The sequence below is a fragment of the Cololabis saira genome, chromosome 20, assembly GCF_033807715.1.
Source record: "Cololabis saira isolate AMF1-May2022 chromosome 20, fColSai1.1, whole genome shotgun sequence".
NCBI classification, from domain to species: Eukaryota; Metazoa; Chordata; class Actinopteri; order Beloniformes; family Belonidae; genus Cololabis; species Cololabis saira.
Genome location: NC_084606.1, coordinates 36197349 through 36212531, shown reverse-complemented (window position 1 = coordinate 36212531; position 15183 = coordinate 36197349). Strand labels below are relative to the sequence as shown.

Below are 15183 nucleotides of genomic sequence, written 5' to 3'. Positions count from 1 at the left end.
CTGTTTCTGCGCGCGCAGGTGTTTCTCCAGGTCTGACAGAACAAAAAGGCATTTTTACATTTTTACATTTACAGCTCCGACTGTTGTTTCTGCGACTGATGTCGGTGACGTCCCGCAGGAGGAAGGGAGGGAAGGAGGGAGGGAGGGGGAGTTAATTACCTCCCCCTCTCTCCCTCTCTCTCCCTCTCTCTCTCCCGCTCCCTCTCATACTCGCTCTGTCAACGAGGAAGCGCAGTCCCCGCTTTATTTACGGTCCGGAGCGGAGCGGCTCGTCCCCCTCTCTGTCTCTCTCTGTCTCTGTCTCTGTCTCTGTCTCTGTCTCTGCGTCTCTGCGTCTCGCGTCCGTCCCCCCCGCGTCTCCGCGGCTCCTCAGATGTAGACGGGACTAGACGGGACTAGACGGGAGTAGACGGGAGTCCTTGTCCCCGTCATGGAGCAGGAGCGGGTGGAAGCGTGGCTGGACGACCACGGGGACTTCACCCAGTCCTACTTCGTCCGGAAGGCGTCCAGGTAAAGCGGGAGGGAGGAGGTGGAGGAGGAGGGGGGGGGGGGGGGGGGGGGGGGGGGGGGGAGGACCGGGGGGGTCGTCCTGGTTGCTGGAACAGGTTCATTCTAGGTTCATTCTAGGTTCATTCTAGGTGTCACTTTGTGTCCGTGTTCCGCAGGGGCCGGGACTGACACAAGTGATCAGTAACCCCCGATGGGTGGGGGGTGGGGTGTCCTGGAGGGCGAGGTGTGGGGTGACCAGGTGACCATGTGTCCAGGTGTGGGGTGTTGGGTGTCCAAGTGGGTGAGGTGTGGGGTGTCCAGGTGTGGGGTGTGCGAGTGTGTGGTGTTCAGGTGTGGGGTGTCCAGGTGTGGGGTGACCATGTGTCCAGGTGGGTGGGGTGTTGGGTGTGGGGTGTCCAGGTGTGGGGTGACCATGTGTCCAGGTGGGTGGGGTGTTGGGTGTGGGGTGTCCAGGTGTGTGGTGTCCAGGTGTGGGGTGTCCAGGTGTGGGGTGACCAGGTGACCATGTGTCCAGGTGGGTGGGGTGTTGGGTGTCCAGGTGTGGGGTGTCTAGGTGTTGGGTGTCCAGGTGTGTGGTGTTCAGGTGTGGGGTGTCCAAGTGTGTGGTGTTCAGGTATGGGGTGTCCAGGTGGATGGGGTGTGGGGTGTCCAGGTGGGTGGGGTGTCCAGGTGGGCAGGGTGTGGGGTGTCCAGGTGGGTGGGGTGTCCAGGTGGGCAGGGTGTGGGGTGTCCAGGTGGATGGGGTGTGGGGTGTGGTGTAACTAGGTGGGTGGGGTGTTGGGTGTGTGGTGTCCAGGTGACCTGGTGTCCAGGTGTGGGGTGTCCAGGTGGATGGGGTGTGGGGTGTCCAGGTGGGCAGGGTGTGGGGTGTGGTGTAACTAGGTGGGTGGGGTGTTGGGTGTGTGGTGTCCAGGTGACCTGGTGTCCAGGTGTGGGGTGTCCAGGTGGGTGGGGTGTGGGGTGTCCAGGTGTGGGGTGTCCAGGTGTTGGGTGTCCAGGTGGGTGGGGTGTGGGGTGTCCAGGTGTGGGGTGTCCAGATGTGGGCTGTCCAGGTGTGGGGTGTCCAGGTGTTGGGTGTGTGGTGTCCAGGTGACCTGGTGTCCAGGTGTGGGGTGTCCAGGTGGGTGGGGCATTGGGTGTATGGTGTCCAGGTGTGGGGTGTCCAGGTGGGCAGGGTGTAGGGTGTGGGGTGTCCAGGTGGGCAGGGTGTAGGGTGTGGGGTGTCCAGGTGGGTGGGGTGTGGGGTGTCCAGGTGTTGGGTGTCCAGGTGTGGGGTGTCCAGGTGGGCAGGGTGTAGGGTGTGGGGTGTCCAGTTGGGTGGGGTGTGGGGTGTCCAGGTGTTGGGTGTCCAGGTGTGGGGTGTCTTGGTGGGCTGGGTATGGGGTGGGGCATCCTCACACGTACACGCCCTACACACTACACGTACACACCCTATAGTGGTGGGACGATACGGGTGATATGTGGCCCACGATAACGATAAAATCACGATACACGATATCTACGATATTCGATATATTGTAAGAAATTTCATTAATGATATATCATGATATACGTGACTGAAAAAGAAAAGATACCCATAAAAAGGAAAACGTCTGTATTGCAATATCGATTTTTTTTCCCCCACCACTATCTCCCTACACGCCTCACACGTACACGCCCTACACGCCCTACACATACACGCCCTACATGTACATCCCCTACATATACACGCCCTACACATACACGCCCTACATGTACACCCCCTACACATACACGCCCTACATGTACATCCCCTACACATACACGCCCTACATGTACATCCCCTACATATACACGCCCTACACATACACGCCCTACATGTACACCCCCTACACATACACGTCCTACATGTACATCCCCCTACATATACACGCCCTACACATACACGCCCTTCATGTACACGCCCTACACGTACACGCCCTACACATACACGCCCTACACGTACACGCCATACATGTACACGCCCTACACGTACACGCCCTACACGTAAACTCTGTGTCCTAACTGCATGCGAGCATTCATGTAACGATGGGCGCAATGCGTGAAACCACGCCCAGAACTAACTCAGCCGGCCAGAGCTTCCACCATTTTTCCATAGCGGTGTATCGCGTCATTCAGGCAGCCAATCAGCACAGAGCCTCATTATCATAGCCCCGCCCACTCAGAATCCCACATAGATAATGAGGTTAGAGAATGGGAAGATAAAGACATGGATCAGAGGCTGAATTTCTAATTTATTTAGCAAAAACAATTAAAAGCTTGTTTTTTAGATATTCAAGGCCTGTTTAACATAGGTATTAGATGCCATAATAGGTGCCCTTTAAACTGTGTTTTGTGATTAATAAGCACAGATTTAATTATTTTGCATTGGATCGATGTAGTAAATAAAATCGTTCAGACCATACAGCTCCTCAACCATCAGTTATTGTTTCACATGAGCAGTTCAGGTAAAGACGGCAGTCAAATCAGCAAAAATGTCAGTTTGCTGGATGAAATAGATTAATTCCTGATAAAAATACGTTTGTTAGTACACAGCTCTGCCCATGTATACATGTGAGTGAGTGTACGATTGTGTGTACATGAAAGTACAATCTGCATTGAGGCTTCTTGATCGGGAAGCCCGTGGCGCTTTCAGTGTGAATCCAGGATTAGATAACAGCCGCGTCGTCTCGTCTGCACGGAGTCTTGTGGGTTTCATCTGTCAGCCCGGACGAACAGAGGCAGTCATGTGACCTTCTGAGCGGGAGTTGCGTGTTTGCTTGACACAGAGTTCCTCCACCATCACATCCCAGCTACTGTCTACACCCGGACAAACACATGACACACTCCAGTAAACACCAACATTTAGCAGGTCACAGGGCGAGGACACGCGGGCGTCTTTAATCATCTTCATCCACATACAGTGGAGCAAAAAAGTTTTTAGTCGCCACCAATTGTGTAAATTCTCCTCCTTCTTCTCTTAAAAAGAGGCCTGTACTTTTCATCACAGGTATATCTCAACTATGAGAGACAGAATGAAAAAAAAAAAAAATCCAGAAAATCACATTGTCTGATTTTTAACGAATGTATTTGCAAATAATAGTGGAAAATAAGTACTTGGTCGATAACAAAAGTTCATCTCAATACTTTGTTGTACTGTATACCTTTTGTTGGCAATGGCAGAGGTCAAACGTTTTCTGTAAGTTTTCACAAGGTTTTAACACTGATGCTGGTATTTTGGCCCGTTCCTCCATGCAGATCTCCTCTAGAGCAGTGATGTTTTCTCTGGGCAACACACGGACTTTCAACTCCCTCCAAAGATTTTCTATGGGGTTGAGATCTGGAGACTGGCTATGCCACTCCAGGACCTTGAAATGTTTCTTAGGAAGCCACTCCTTCGTTGCCCGGGCGATGTGTTTGGATCATTGTCCTGCTGAAAGACCCAGCCACGTTTCATCTTCAATGCTGCTGATGGAAGGAGGTTTTCACTCACAATGTCACCATTATTTCCATACACGATCAGTCGTCCTGGTCCCTTTGCAGAAAAACATCCCCAAACCATGATGTTTCCACCCCCGTGCTTCACAGTAGGTTTGGTGTTCTTTGGATGCAACTCAGTTTTCTTTCTCCTCCAAACACCAAGTTGTGTTTCTACCAAAAAGTTCTATTTTGGTTTCATCTGACCATATAAGATTCTCCCAGTCCTTTTCTGCATCATCTAAATGCTCTCTATCAAACTTCAGACCTGGACATGTCCTGTCTTCAGCAGGGAGAACGTCTGGCACTGCAGGATCTGAGTCCCTGATCGTAGTGTGTTACTGATGGTTCCTTTGTTACTCTGGTCCCAGCTCTCTGCAGGTCATTCACTAGCTCCCCCGTGTGGTTCTGGGATCTTTACTCACCGTTCTTGTGATCATTTTTACCCCCCGGGGTGAGATCTTGGTGGAGCCCCAGATGGAGGGAGATTATCAGTGTCTTGTATGTCTTCCATTTTCTAATAATTTCTCCCACAGTTGATTTCTTCACACCAAACTGTTACCTATTGCAGATTCAGTCTTCCTGGTGCAGATCTACAAATTAGTTTCTCACGTTCTTTGACAGCTCTTTGGTCTTGGCCATAGTGGAGTTGGGAGTGTGACTGTTTGAGGTTGTGGACAGGTGTCTTTTATACTGATAACCAGTTAAAACAGGTGTCTTTTATACTGATAACCAGTTAAAACAGGTGTCTTTTATACTGATAACCAGTTAAAACAGGTGTCTTTTATACTGATAACCAGTTAAAAAAGGTGCCATGAATTCAGGTAACGAGTGGAGGACAGAGGAGCCTCTTAAAGAAGAGGTTACAAGTCTGTGAAAGACAGAAATCTGGCTTGTTTGTAGGTGACCAAATACTTATTTTACCGAGGAATTTACAAATGAACTTAGTAAAAATCCTATAATGTGATTTCCTGGATTCTTTCCCCCCATTCTGTCTCTCATAGTTGAAGTTACCTATGATGGAAATTACAGGCCTCTCTCATCTTTTTAAGTGGGAGAACTTGCACAATTGGTGGCTGACTAAATACTTTTTTGCCCCACTGTATGTGCTTCCTCAGTGTTTTGTCAGTATTTACTCCACCTTCTACCCGTCTTCTTGGACATTTGTTTGATGTGTTTGTCCATCTTCATTTCATCTGTTATTGTACCTTTGTTTTTTTTTCGGTGTGCAACATGATCCCAGAAGGTTGGTGCGGTCGCATTTTTACCACTTAGCCTCCACTGCTTAGCTCAGTCTCGGTGTTATTTAAACACGCCCCGCGCTGTTCAACAATAAGGGGTTATCATCGTCACGTGTTTCATTTCAAGACTCTACAGCGATGCACTGGAACCTGCAGACGGACCAGTCCAGAACCTGCACCCCTGGCCTCCTCAGGCCGGTTCAGGACATGGAGCTTTGCGTCATCTTGTTGAAAAACTCACGGACGTATCTGGAGCAGATGTGGCCTTGAAAGCAGCAGATGTTGCTGTGAAGTGTCAGGGAATCCGTTGTGGAGATTAGAGATGCAACCGATTGGGATCGGTCGATAATGGCCCTATCGGTTTTGATCGGAGTTCTCAAAATAATAGTGCATAGCAGGCCGATCTGATGACGTTTATAACACCAAACCACCGCCAGCACGTGCGTTCCCACATCTCAGACCCAGGTCTGCATAAGTCTGAATAGGACAATAAATTTGCAGTTTGCAAAGTGTGTGCAAAGGAAATACCCCAAGGAGGAATGTTATAAAAGAATTTCAACACAACGAAGCTGATAAGACATTTGAACGTTTCTCACACGGAGTGTAGCCTATTGAGTTTGCAAAGTTGGCTGCTGCTAAGGCAGAGAAAGAACAGGAGCAACGCCGCTAACTCAGCTGTAACAAAGACCTATAAACGACAGCAGCAACAACAAGAAAACGAATGAAAAAGAGCAACATTATAAGGTAATGGATTCATACGCCTTGATCATCAGCCGTTTTTTTTCGTTGTAGCAGACATTGGTTTAAACACGTCGTTAGCTGCTCGGATCCCGGTTCGTGCTGCTGTGTCGTAAATATTTCACTGATGAATGGAGTTATACTAGACTATATACAGTTACATCCAAAGCCTTAAGGCTGAGTTATGGTTCTGCGCCAAAACGATGCCGTCACTGACGCCGTCACTGACGTCACCTCCCAAAAATTGTAACTACGCGTCGAGGCGACGCAGACCAAACGCAGACGAGAGGGCCGTGATTGGTTTGCTTGGAAACAACGCATTTCCAGTTTCTGGTTTGAAGCAGTCGTGAACTTTCAGCGCTCTTTTCTTCGTGTATGTGTGATTTTTTTTTTTTGTTTTGTTTTTTTGCACAATAGTTGTCCTTATCTCTTTGATTCACTGTGACCGGAAAAAGTCGGATTAAACATTTCAGGAAAAGATCGCGAATTAGCGGTCACGAGGGTACTGCACCGCGGAGAAATGGAGTGATGGAGAAGTCCGAAGGGTTCACGACGGCGTCACGGCGTCACGGCGACGGCGTGTGCACGGCGTCGATTTGACGCAGAACCATAACTCAAGCTTTATGCAGGACGATACGCGTCAGTCGTCTTCACGAGGGACATTTGGACTTTCTAGTGTGAAGAGTTTCCTCACACGCGGCGGATGCTATCGCAAAAGCTTTCACAAAGCTTAAGAATTCATAATTCATTTTTTATTTTAAGATTTAATTCCTTTTTCCACAAGGTTTATAGTTTACAATTGTATCAACTATAGAGAGTGACATGTCTGCTGTTGTGTGTGTTGGTGCACATGTTGTGTTGTACACACATTTATTACCACAAGAAAGCTGAAGCTAGTAAACTACATTTACTCTTTGTAATCATCTCTAAGAGTCTCGAGGGTTAAATATTGCACATCAGCTTGCAATAAAACAGTGGTCAATTCATGATACTTTCTCATCTCCTAATTTTGATACCTAATAATACAATGTCAGTGTCGTGTACATGAGACAACAATATTGAAGAATTTACGGATTTCACGCTGTGATCGGTGATCGGCAATATCGGGATCGGCAGATACTCATTTTGGTGATCGGCTCTCAAAGTCCCGAAGGTGCATCTCTAGTGGAGATGAGCCCATAGAGCGCTGCCGCAGCTCCAGATCGCCACAGTTGCTGAAACGATTGCGTTTGGGTTTAGTGTAGGGCTGGGGATCGTTTCAAATGTCAAGAATCGATTCGATTCCGATTCTTAATATTCAGAATCGATTATCATGATTCGATCCGATTCGATATTGATTTGGCTTAGTGTTTAAAATGTTTTTTGAGCTGTTGCATGAATTATATGACTGTAAAATAACTAGTGAAATAATAATTTCACAATAATTATTGTGAAATAACTAAGAAATAAATAACTCAAACAGGCCTTTCAATATCCATTTAAGGTGCAAAAAAGAAAGAAATTGCAACAGTTCATGCAGTAAACAAATCATTTTAGCTTATCTCATTTATTCTGTCACCACGCACACATATTGCCATGAAGCACCTGGCATTTTTCAGAAGTGTCATGACAAACTATGTGTCCGACTACTGGGATTAAAGTTCACCTGGCGAAAATGATGAGAGAAAAACAAAAAAAAAAAAATCGATCTTTAGAAATAAGAATCGATTTTTAGGAATTAATATGAGAATCGATTTAGAATCGGAAAATCGATTTTTTTCAACACAGGACTAGTTTAGTGGTCGTTATATTATATAATAAGGTTCAGGTGAAGCTAAAGGAGTGGTGGACTGACGCGTGGAAACGCTTCCCTTCAACACAAGCAAGCAAAGCTCATGTTCCCCCGACGAGGCTTCTGGTGCAGGTTCAAAGGTTCACTTTTATTAAGTGTGAGCTGATTGTTACTTACTGTCCTGATGGTAATCTTAAAGTCCCGCTGTGGACCTAATGAAGGACAAGTGAGTCATTCAAGCTTTCAGGAGGGAAATGCTGAACGTACGTCTCTGTATTTCTGTTCCTCGTCAGACCAGGAGCTCATGGTGCTTCTGTCCTGTTCCGTGTTGGAAGGACACGCTGAGCGTTGCAAACACGCCTCACAAGGGAGGCGTGTTTGTGGTTTTCACCTGGGATTCTTGTGGGAGCTGGGAGGTTTTTTTATCCTTTAACGATGCCTGTGATGCCTCTGCTGATTTTACTTCGGGTGAAATTGTTCCAACGTGTTTAGTTCAACTTTAATCCCCTTAAAAGAAAAGCTGAATCTCTTCTCTAGGTGTGAAAGCGCTTTAGTCCTGACCGTGACAAAGCCTCGGGGACACGTGAAACATGTCTGGTACCTGGTAGCCATATCCCCCGGTACAGAACGTACCGGAGCAGTCACGACGCTGCAAGAGGAAGAGCGGTGTGATGGAGCGGCTCCCTCACTGAGTGTGGTCCTCCCCTGACTGCAGGCAGTGCACAAACATACATTCAAACAACTACACTCATACACGCATGCTGTACTTCCTCTCCGCTCCCTTTCTGTCTTAAGCACCATTAATGATCACCATTATCCTTTTTTTCCTAGTGTAGTAGCACAACTGAGGGTGCACACTTCGTTGTCCTATGCACACACACACACACACACACACACACACACACACACACACACACACACACACACACACACACACACACACACACACACACACACACACCGCATGGTCATCAGCTGTGTCCCATTCAGTCTGATTGCCAAACAGAGGGATCAGTGATTGAATCCAGGTGTAGTGGGAGGGGTTAAAAGTATAAATGAAGCCGGTTTGGCTTGGAGAAGAGAGTGTGAAATCAGCTGTACAGAAGGCAGCATCTCAGTAGAAACTTTGACTTTGTGAGAAACCTCCTGTTCGAATGTTTTGTTTTAATTTATTTTTTTTGCATTTTCAATTAATTTCATTTTTTCAACTGCAGTATTTTTTTCTTGCATTATTATAAAAGATGCACCTTTGCATCCTTGAAGGCTGGCAACAATAAACTATAATATTATACTTTAATATTATCCCACTGCCAGTTTATTTTTTTTTGATTGGAGAGTTTTTTTTCCGAAAAGAACCCCGTCACAAGCGGGTTTTAGAACCGCTAGTCAAACCAACCGAGACGGCTGCAGACCTGCCAGTCAGACAGTGGATCAACAAGGGTGGGTGGGGGGTTGACATCCCCTGCAAGTCTGAAATGAGAAAAACACAGGGAAACGCACAACAGGCACACAAGCCTTTGAAATCTGTAAAGCTGGGCATACACTGTGTGATATTTTAAATGGTTTGATTCAGCCCCATCTTAAACTGCACGACTAGATCGCTGAGTTCAAAAGTTCACAGTCCACGATTTATGGTCTCACACTGTACTGATGCTCTGATGCGACCCGTCTGCTCACACTATACGATCATAATCCTCACGTCTGCTCACACTATACGATCATAATCCTCACGTCGGAGCTCTGTGTACTGGAACTCGAGGCCAGTTTTGGGGCAGGGGTGGGCTGTGCCCACCCAAACGTGCGTCCTGCCCACCCGATCAAAGGTTATGGGGATGCTTTATTTTTTTAATAATTTAATTTTTTATATATATATAAAAAAAAATCACAAAATATCTGTACCGTTTCTGATTGGGTGGGCACTGCACATCATTTTTAGACACAACAATGATCGCATACCGCAAAAGTTGTGTCTCGGCGGAGGGATCCGACGTCCCAGCAAAATGAGACAACAGAGAAGTTCAGAACAGCAGACAGAGCACACACTGAAGGCTGATTCATGGTTCTGCGTTAAATCGCTGCCGTACCCTACGCCTTAGGTTCGGCGTTGGTGTAACCCGGAACCATAAATCAGCCTTTAGCAATTTGTGCCATTTTGTGTGGCGATAAATGAAAAAAGATTAGACAGCGTCGTGATTGGACAAGGAATTGGCTGGGCAGACGTGGGAAATGCGGTCTTTTTTTCTGCGATTTGTAATGTGAATTTGCAACACTTTGCTATTGCGCATGCGTGCTGTGAAAGGATGAGTCCAGTCGGGTCGTAGCTGCTTCAACTGTGCGATTCCTTCACGAGGAGCGACCAGGATTTCAAACACGTTTGATTTTCTTGCGAGCACACGATTCGTGATCGGGAGCTCGTCGTGAGGTGTTACTCTCTCATCGTGAGGTGTTAATCTCTCATCGTGAGGTGTTACTCTCTCGTCGTGAGGTGTTACTCTCTCGTCGTGAGGTGTTACTCTCTCGTCGTGAGGTGTTAATCTCTCGTCGTGACGTGTTACTCTCTCGTCGTGAGGTGTTAATCTCTCGTCGTGAGGTGTTACTCTCTCGTCGTGAGGTGTTACTCTCTCGTCGTGAGGTGTTACTCTCTCGTCGTGAGGTGTTAATCTCTCGTCGTGAGGTGTTACTCTCTTGTCGTGAGGTGTTACTCTCTCGTCGTGAGGTGTTAATCTCTCGTCGTGAAGTGTTACTCTCTCGTCGTTACCCCACGTAAACTGCACGAGGCACGACCAACGATTGGGTCGAAATCCGGCCCGATCCAAAAAATAGTTGCACGACTGGAAAATCGGTTCAAAACGAGCCGATAATCGCACAGTGTCTGCTCGGCTTAAGAGAGAAAAAACTAACAGAGAGCAGAGACACAAGCAGCAACCCTTTTAGGTCCCTGAGACTGAATCAAAACTAGGCTACTGCGATTATCTGTCCCGATTATCTGTAGGAGGGAGACTGCAACCCCGCTACTCGAGAGACCAGAAGCCGACAACAGGCGGTCCTACTTAACTGGGTGCAATTTGTTTTTTTTTTTCTTGATACTGGTCTGGTTACTCTACCTGGGTTGGATGTGCTTTTTCTCAAACTGTTTGTACGGCAGTTGCCTGGTATCCAGATCCGGCAGTGCGCCTTATATATGATCATTACGGTAATTTCTGTTACTGTAGTCAGGGGGATTGTGGGTAATGTAGTTGGTGTCGCCGAAGTTATGCCGCTAAAAACGTCAGGAATCGTCACAGACGTTCAAGACAACAGCAGCGACGCTGACTCACATAATGGCGACTTTGACGAGACGGAGCAAAGCTGGTTTTTATTTTGTTAATAAAGTTTGACATACGGTACTTTTCTTCTTGTTTTTTTTTTGCATTTGCTGTAGGATTTTGTAGCATTTCCTGTAGCGCAGCTCCATCAGGTAGATACGTAACTCAACCCCAGCCACTAGTACGGTATTTTACCAGATATTTAGTGCGCCTTATAATGCGGTGCGCCTTATATATGGAAAATGTTTTAAAATATGTCATTCATTGAATGTGCGCCTTATAGTGCGGAAAATACGCTAACCCAGGGCTCATATTGGGGTTTTCAAAAACTGGAATATGAGCAAAATCCGGTTATTCAAAGGGGTTATTGGTGTTTACATGGCCGTGCGCAACTGGGTTATTGCTAATATTCCGGTTAGAAAAGGGTTATTGATGCATGGAAACTTAGTCAGTGTCATCTGTGCTATACCTGAAACTTAAGACCATGAAATCACACGGGACTTGTAAAATGTAGGAGCTTCCAACTCCCAAGCTGGCAGAGTTGAACCTTAACACAGGATCCTCTGCTCAACGGTGTGACCGATCCCCTTGAAACTGTTGTTGTTGGCCACAGCAGCGGTCAGCTTCGGCAGCAGCAGGACCTGAACGCAGCAGTTACTGAACACACTGTTATTTTATTGAACAAAAGCTTCCACCATGGCTGGAAATCCAGGACAAACCAAAAACCCAGCAACACTCAACATGGCAACCAGATCTGCTTCTGGTGTTCACTTTCCTCTTTCTCTACCAAGAACCAACGCACTAAAGAGGCTACCATGTATAGAGCAGTAACTTATTGGAATAAGCTTCCACCACATTTAACCATGATAAACAGTAAAGCTAGATTCAAAATGAAATGAAGAAAAGCAGTAATTAGCAAGAAAGTCAGTTTTAGTTAGTTGGTTTATTCTGAAATTCCGAGTGTGTAAAATGGAATATTTTTTGTTGTTGGTTCTGGCTGGTTTCAACAATTTAAGGGTTGAATTCCATCACATTTCAGATTTGATTGATTGAAATTCTTTATTCAGTCACATCACTCTACAAACATTGAACACAAACATTATCGAAAAATAGTGACTGAAAAGGCACAGGCAGAAGCACAGTGCTTATATTAATGCCTGTCCTACATACAAACAAACAAACAATAGCAAAACTAAACCAGAAAAAACAGAAAAGGAGGACCAATAAGGTTTACATATATAATAGTAAAGACATTTTTTTATATACAGGACTGTCTCAGAAAATTAGAACATTGTGATAAAGTTCTTTTATTTTCTGTAATGCAATTAAAAAAAAATATATATATCATACATTCTGGATTCATTACAAATCAACTGAAATATTGCAAGCCTTTTATTATTTTAATATTGATATAGATATTTGAGTTTTCTTAAAGGAGATTGAGGCAGGATTTATGAAAAAAATTTGTATACGTTTTAAGTTTTCTAGTAATAATGTCAGATGAAGCGTTCCAAATCAAAATCTTCTTCTTTTGGACAAAAGCGGTAGTGCTTTACCAGAAAGAACACTACGTTTCCCATGAGCACCAGCACGTACTCCCGGAAAGATCCTGTCCCCGTCAAGTGCATTTGTTTTGATAGCGAATGAAGACGGTACAGACTTTTCTTTTTCACCAAGTGAACAGACGGAACGCAAAAAAAAGATAAACTGCTGGAAAGGAACTGGAATTTACCGGGATACCTTAAACAAGGAAGCCAGGGAGCAGTATATGGAGAAAATAATGATTATTAACAGTTTGGATCCATATGAAATCCCTACTGAAGAATGGAGCTCCTGGTCGGAGCGCCACTCTTTAGAAGGATTTACTGCCGCAGTTCTGCAGAACCACCGTCTCCGGCTACCTTGTTTAGGAGTGTTTGGCAGCTGCTTTGGTAAATGTTTGACTCGCCATGTGTTTCAATAGATTAGTATAATAGTACAACATACAGTACATGTTTTGCATTACTCTTACCTCTTTTCTTTTTTTTGACCGCTATATTATGCTGAAGAGGCTCCGAGGCGTGAGCAATATTTTTGTTTTCCTCGTGAGATTATTTTTTTCCTCTGCAGCTACAAATAAGAGTTAATATTTTTTCCTCAACAAACTAGTTTTATCTGCAGATTGGGGTTAATCGCAGCGCAGAGAGCTGGCCAGCAACTGGGTTTAGCTGGCGAAGTGGGGAATAAAACCCGTGTTTTGATCCGACCCCGGTCTGTGTGAGTGTTTGTTTGTGGTTTACTGTGTGGAAGGTCGTTACAGCCGCGATCCAAGCGAGCCGACGACTCTTTCACTCTTTTACTTTGTTATCTCAGATACTTGGCCTCCGTGGTTCTGCCTCCGAGCAGGAAAGCGGTGAAAAGTTAAACCATTAGGATCTTTTCCCCACGTCTGTTGTGTGGAGCTGCTGCAGCCACAACGCAGCAACGGGTTACCAGCTTCTGCTGAGCCCTGCGCTCCACGCCCCGCCCATTTTCGTCTCGACTGCGAATCGGGGAGGAGGGGGAAGTGACGTCTGCCGTAAAGCAGTCAAAGCCGTAAAAATGTGTAGTTTTTTAGTGTGGAAGGGTTCCTACCATGCTCCTCAAAGTTACATAGTGCCAGTGAAGGCGATACGGACCCCTCAGACCATGACAGAGGTTCATTAAACCTGTTGGAAGTTGATGTACCATCACAATGATGATGATGAAATATTAGATTATGGTGGAAAAGTTACATAGTGCCGCTTTAAGCTGTAAGTCATGATCAGCAATATTAAAATAATAAAAGGCTTGCAATATTTCAGTTGATTTGTAATGAATCCAGAATGTATGACATTTTTGTTTTTTTAATTCCATTACAGAAAATAAAGGACTTTATCACAATATTCAAATTTTCCGAGACAGTCCTGTAGTATGTTTTAATTGTAAGGATTGTATTTTAATGTTTTATGTGTGCAATGTTGGACCCCAGGAAGAAAAGTCTTCACTGCAGTGAGGACTAATGGGGATCCGTATTAAATAAATTAAATAAATAAATAAATAAATAAATAAATAAATGAATAAATAAATAAGGGAGCCGAGGGGAGGCTGAAACGGGGAGCAACAGAGGACACAATCACCGACGGAGCAGGACTTAATACATGATAGTTGTTGATATTACGCATCTGCTGCAGTCATTGAAGAGGCTCGGTTGGACCAGACGCTGGTTATTGTTGTTGCGAGGGTTGTTGCTGTCGGGTTCACTTGATCCGGGTTTCCAGGACATTGCTACTGTGTGAAGACCTAGATGAAGAAGACAACAACACTAAAGATGTAGAACCTGGAGGAGATGATAGATGTGCTGCTGCGTCTGTGGCTTGTGTTCAATATCAAGTTAAAAAATGAAAGTGAGAGAAGCTTCAAGCAGCGACGCTTTTTAATCTTTGTTAGTTTGTCTCGGTGCTGCTGAAAAGTCAGCTGGAGCCGTGAGTAGCTATGAAGAGACAGAGCTCCTGGTAGATCTGGTCGTTCCTTATCCCCCGTCTAGATCAGGGCGTTCCACTAAGGCACAGACTAGCCAGCCATGTTACATATAGCCAGCAAAGTAGCCAGCCGGGGGGGGGGGGTGTTGGTCTCACGCTGTAGCCACGATCATATACACTGCTATTTATTGAAATAGTAAAAACATAAAATAAAAACAAAACAAAAAATATAGACAACTGAGGAGTCAAGTTCAACATTATTAAACAAAAGTCCAGAATGCTACCAGTGGTACCCACCGAAAAAAACTAGGGATGCACCGAAATGAAAATTTGAGGCCGAAACTGAAGCCGTATAAAATTTAAAGACTTGGCTGAATACCGAGTACCGAATAGCCTACCAAATGCGGTTGTTCACGGTTTTTCATTTATTTTGCCATTTTTTTTTTTTCCACAATTGCATAGATTAAATTGCAATGACATTAACAACAAAAACAGTAAACTAATATGAGTTGAGCCACTGTCAAGCAGCTGAAAAGGGATCTAGTAGATCCCTTTTTAATTCTCTCCTCAGCACCAGGTTTATGAACATCTGACCCTAAGAATTGGATCATGAAACAGACTTTTGCTGCCATTGCTGTTGAATAAAATGAACAAGAAGCCGTCTG

At 45.4% G+C, this 15183-nt stretch overlaps 1 protein-coding gene across 2 annotated transcripts in view; it reads left to right on the top strand.

Moving 5' to 3' along the window:
* Positions 1 to 247: 247 nt before the first annotated feature.
* LOC133420911 (cGMP-specific 3',5'-cyclic phosphodiesterase-like) overlaps positions 248 to 15183 on the top strand; it is a 134783-nt gene continuing 119847 nt past the window's right edge. For both annotated transcript variants that reach the window (XM_061710794.1, XM_061710793.1), the window contains exon 1: positions 248 to 510. In XM_061710794.1, coding sequence (XP_061566778.1) covers positions 431 to 510 — 80 coding nt within the window. In that variant the 5' untranslated portion in view covers positions 248 to 430. The remainder of the gene's footprint in view (positions 511 to 15183) is intronic.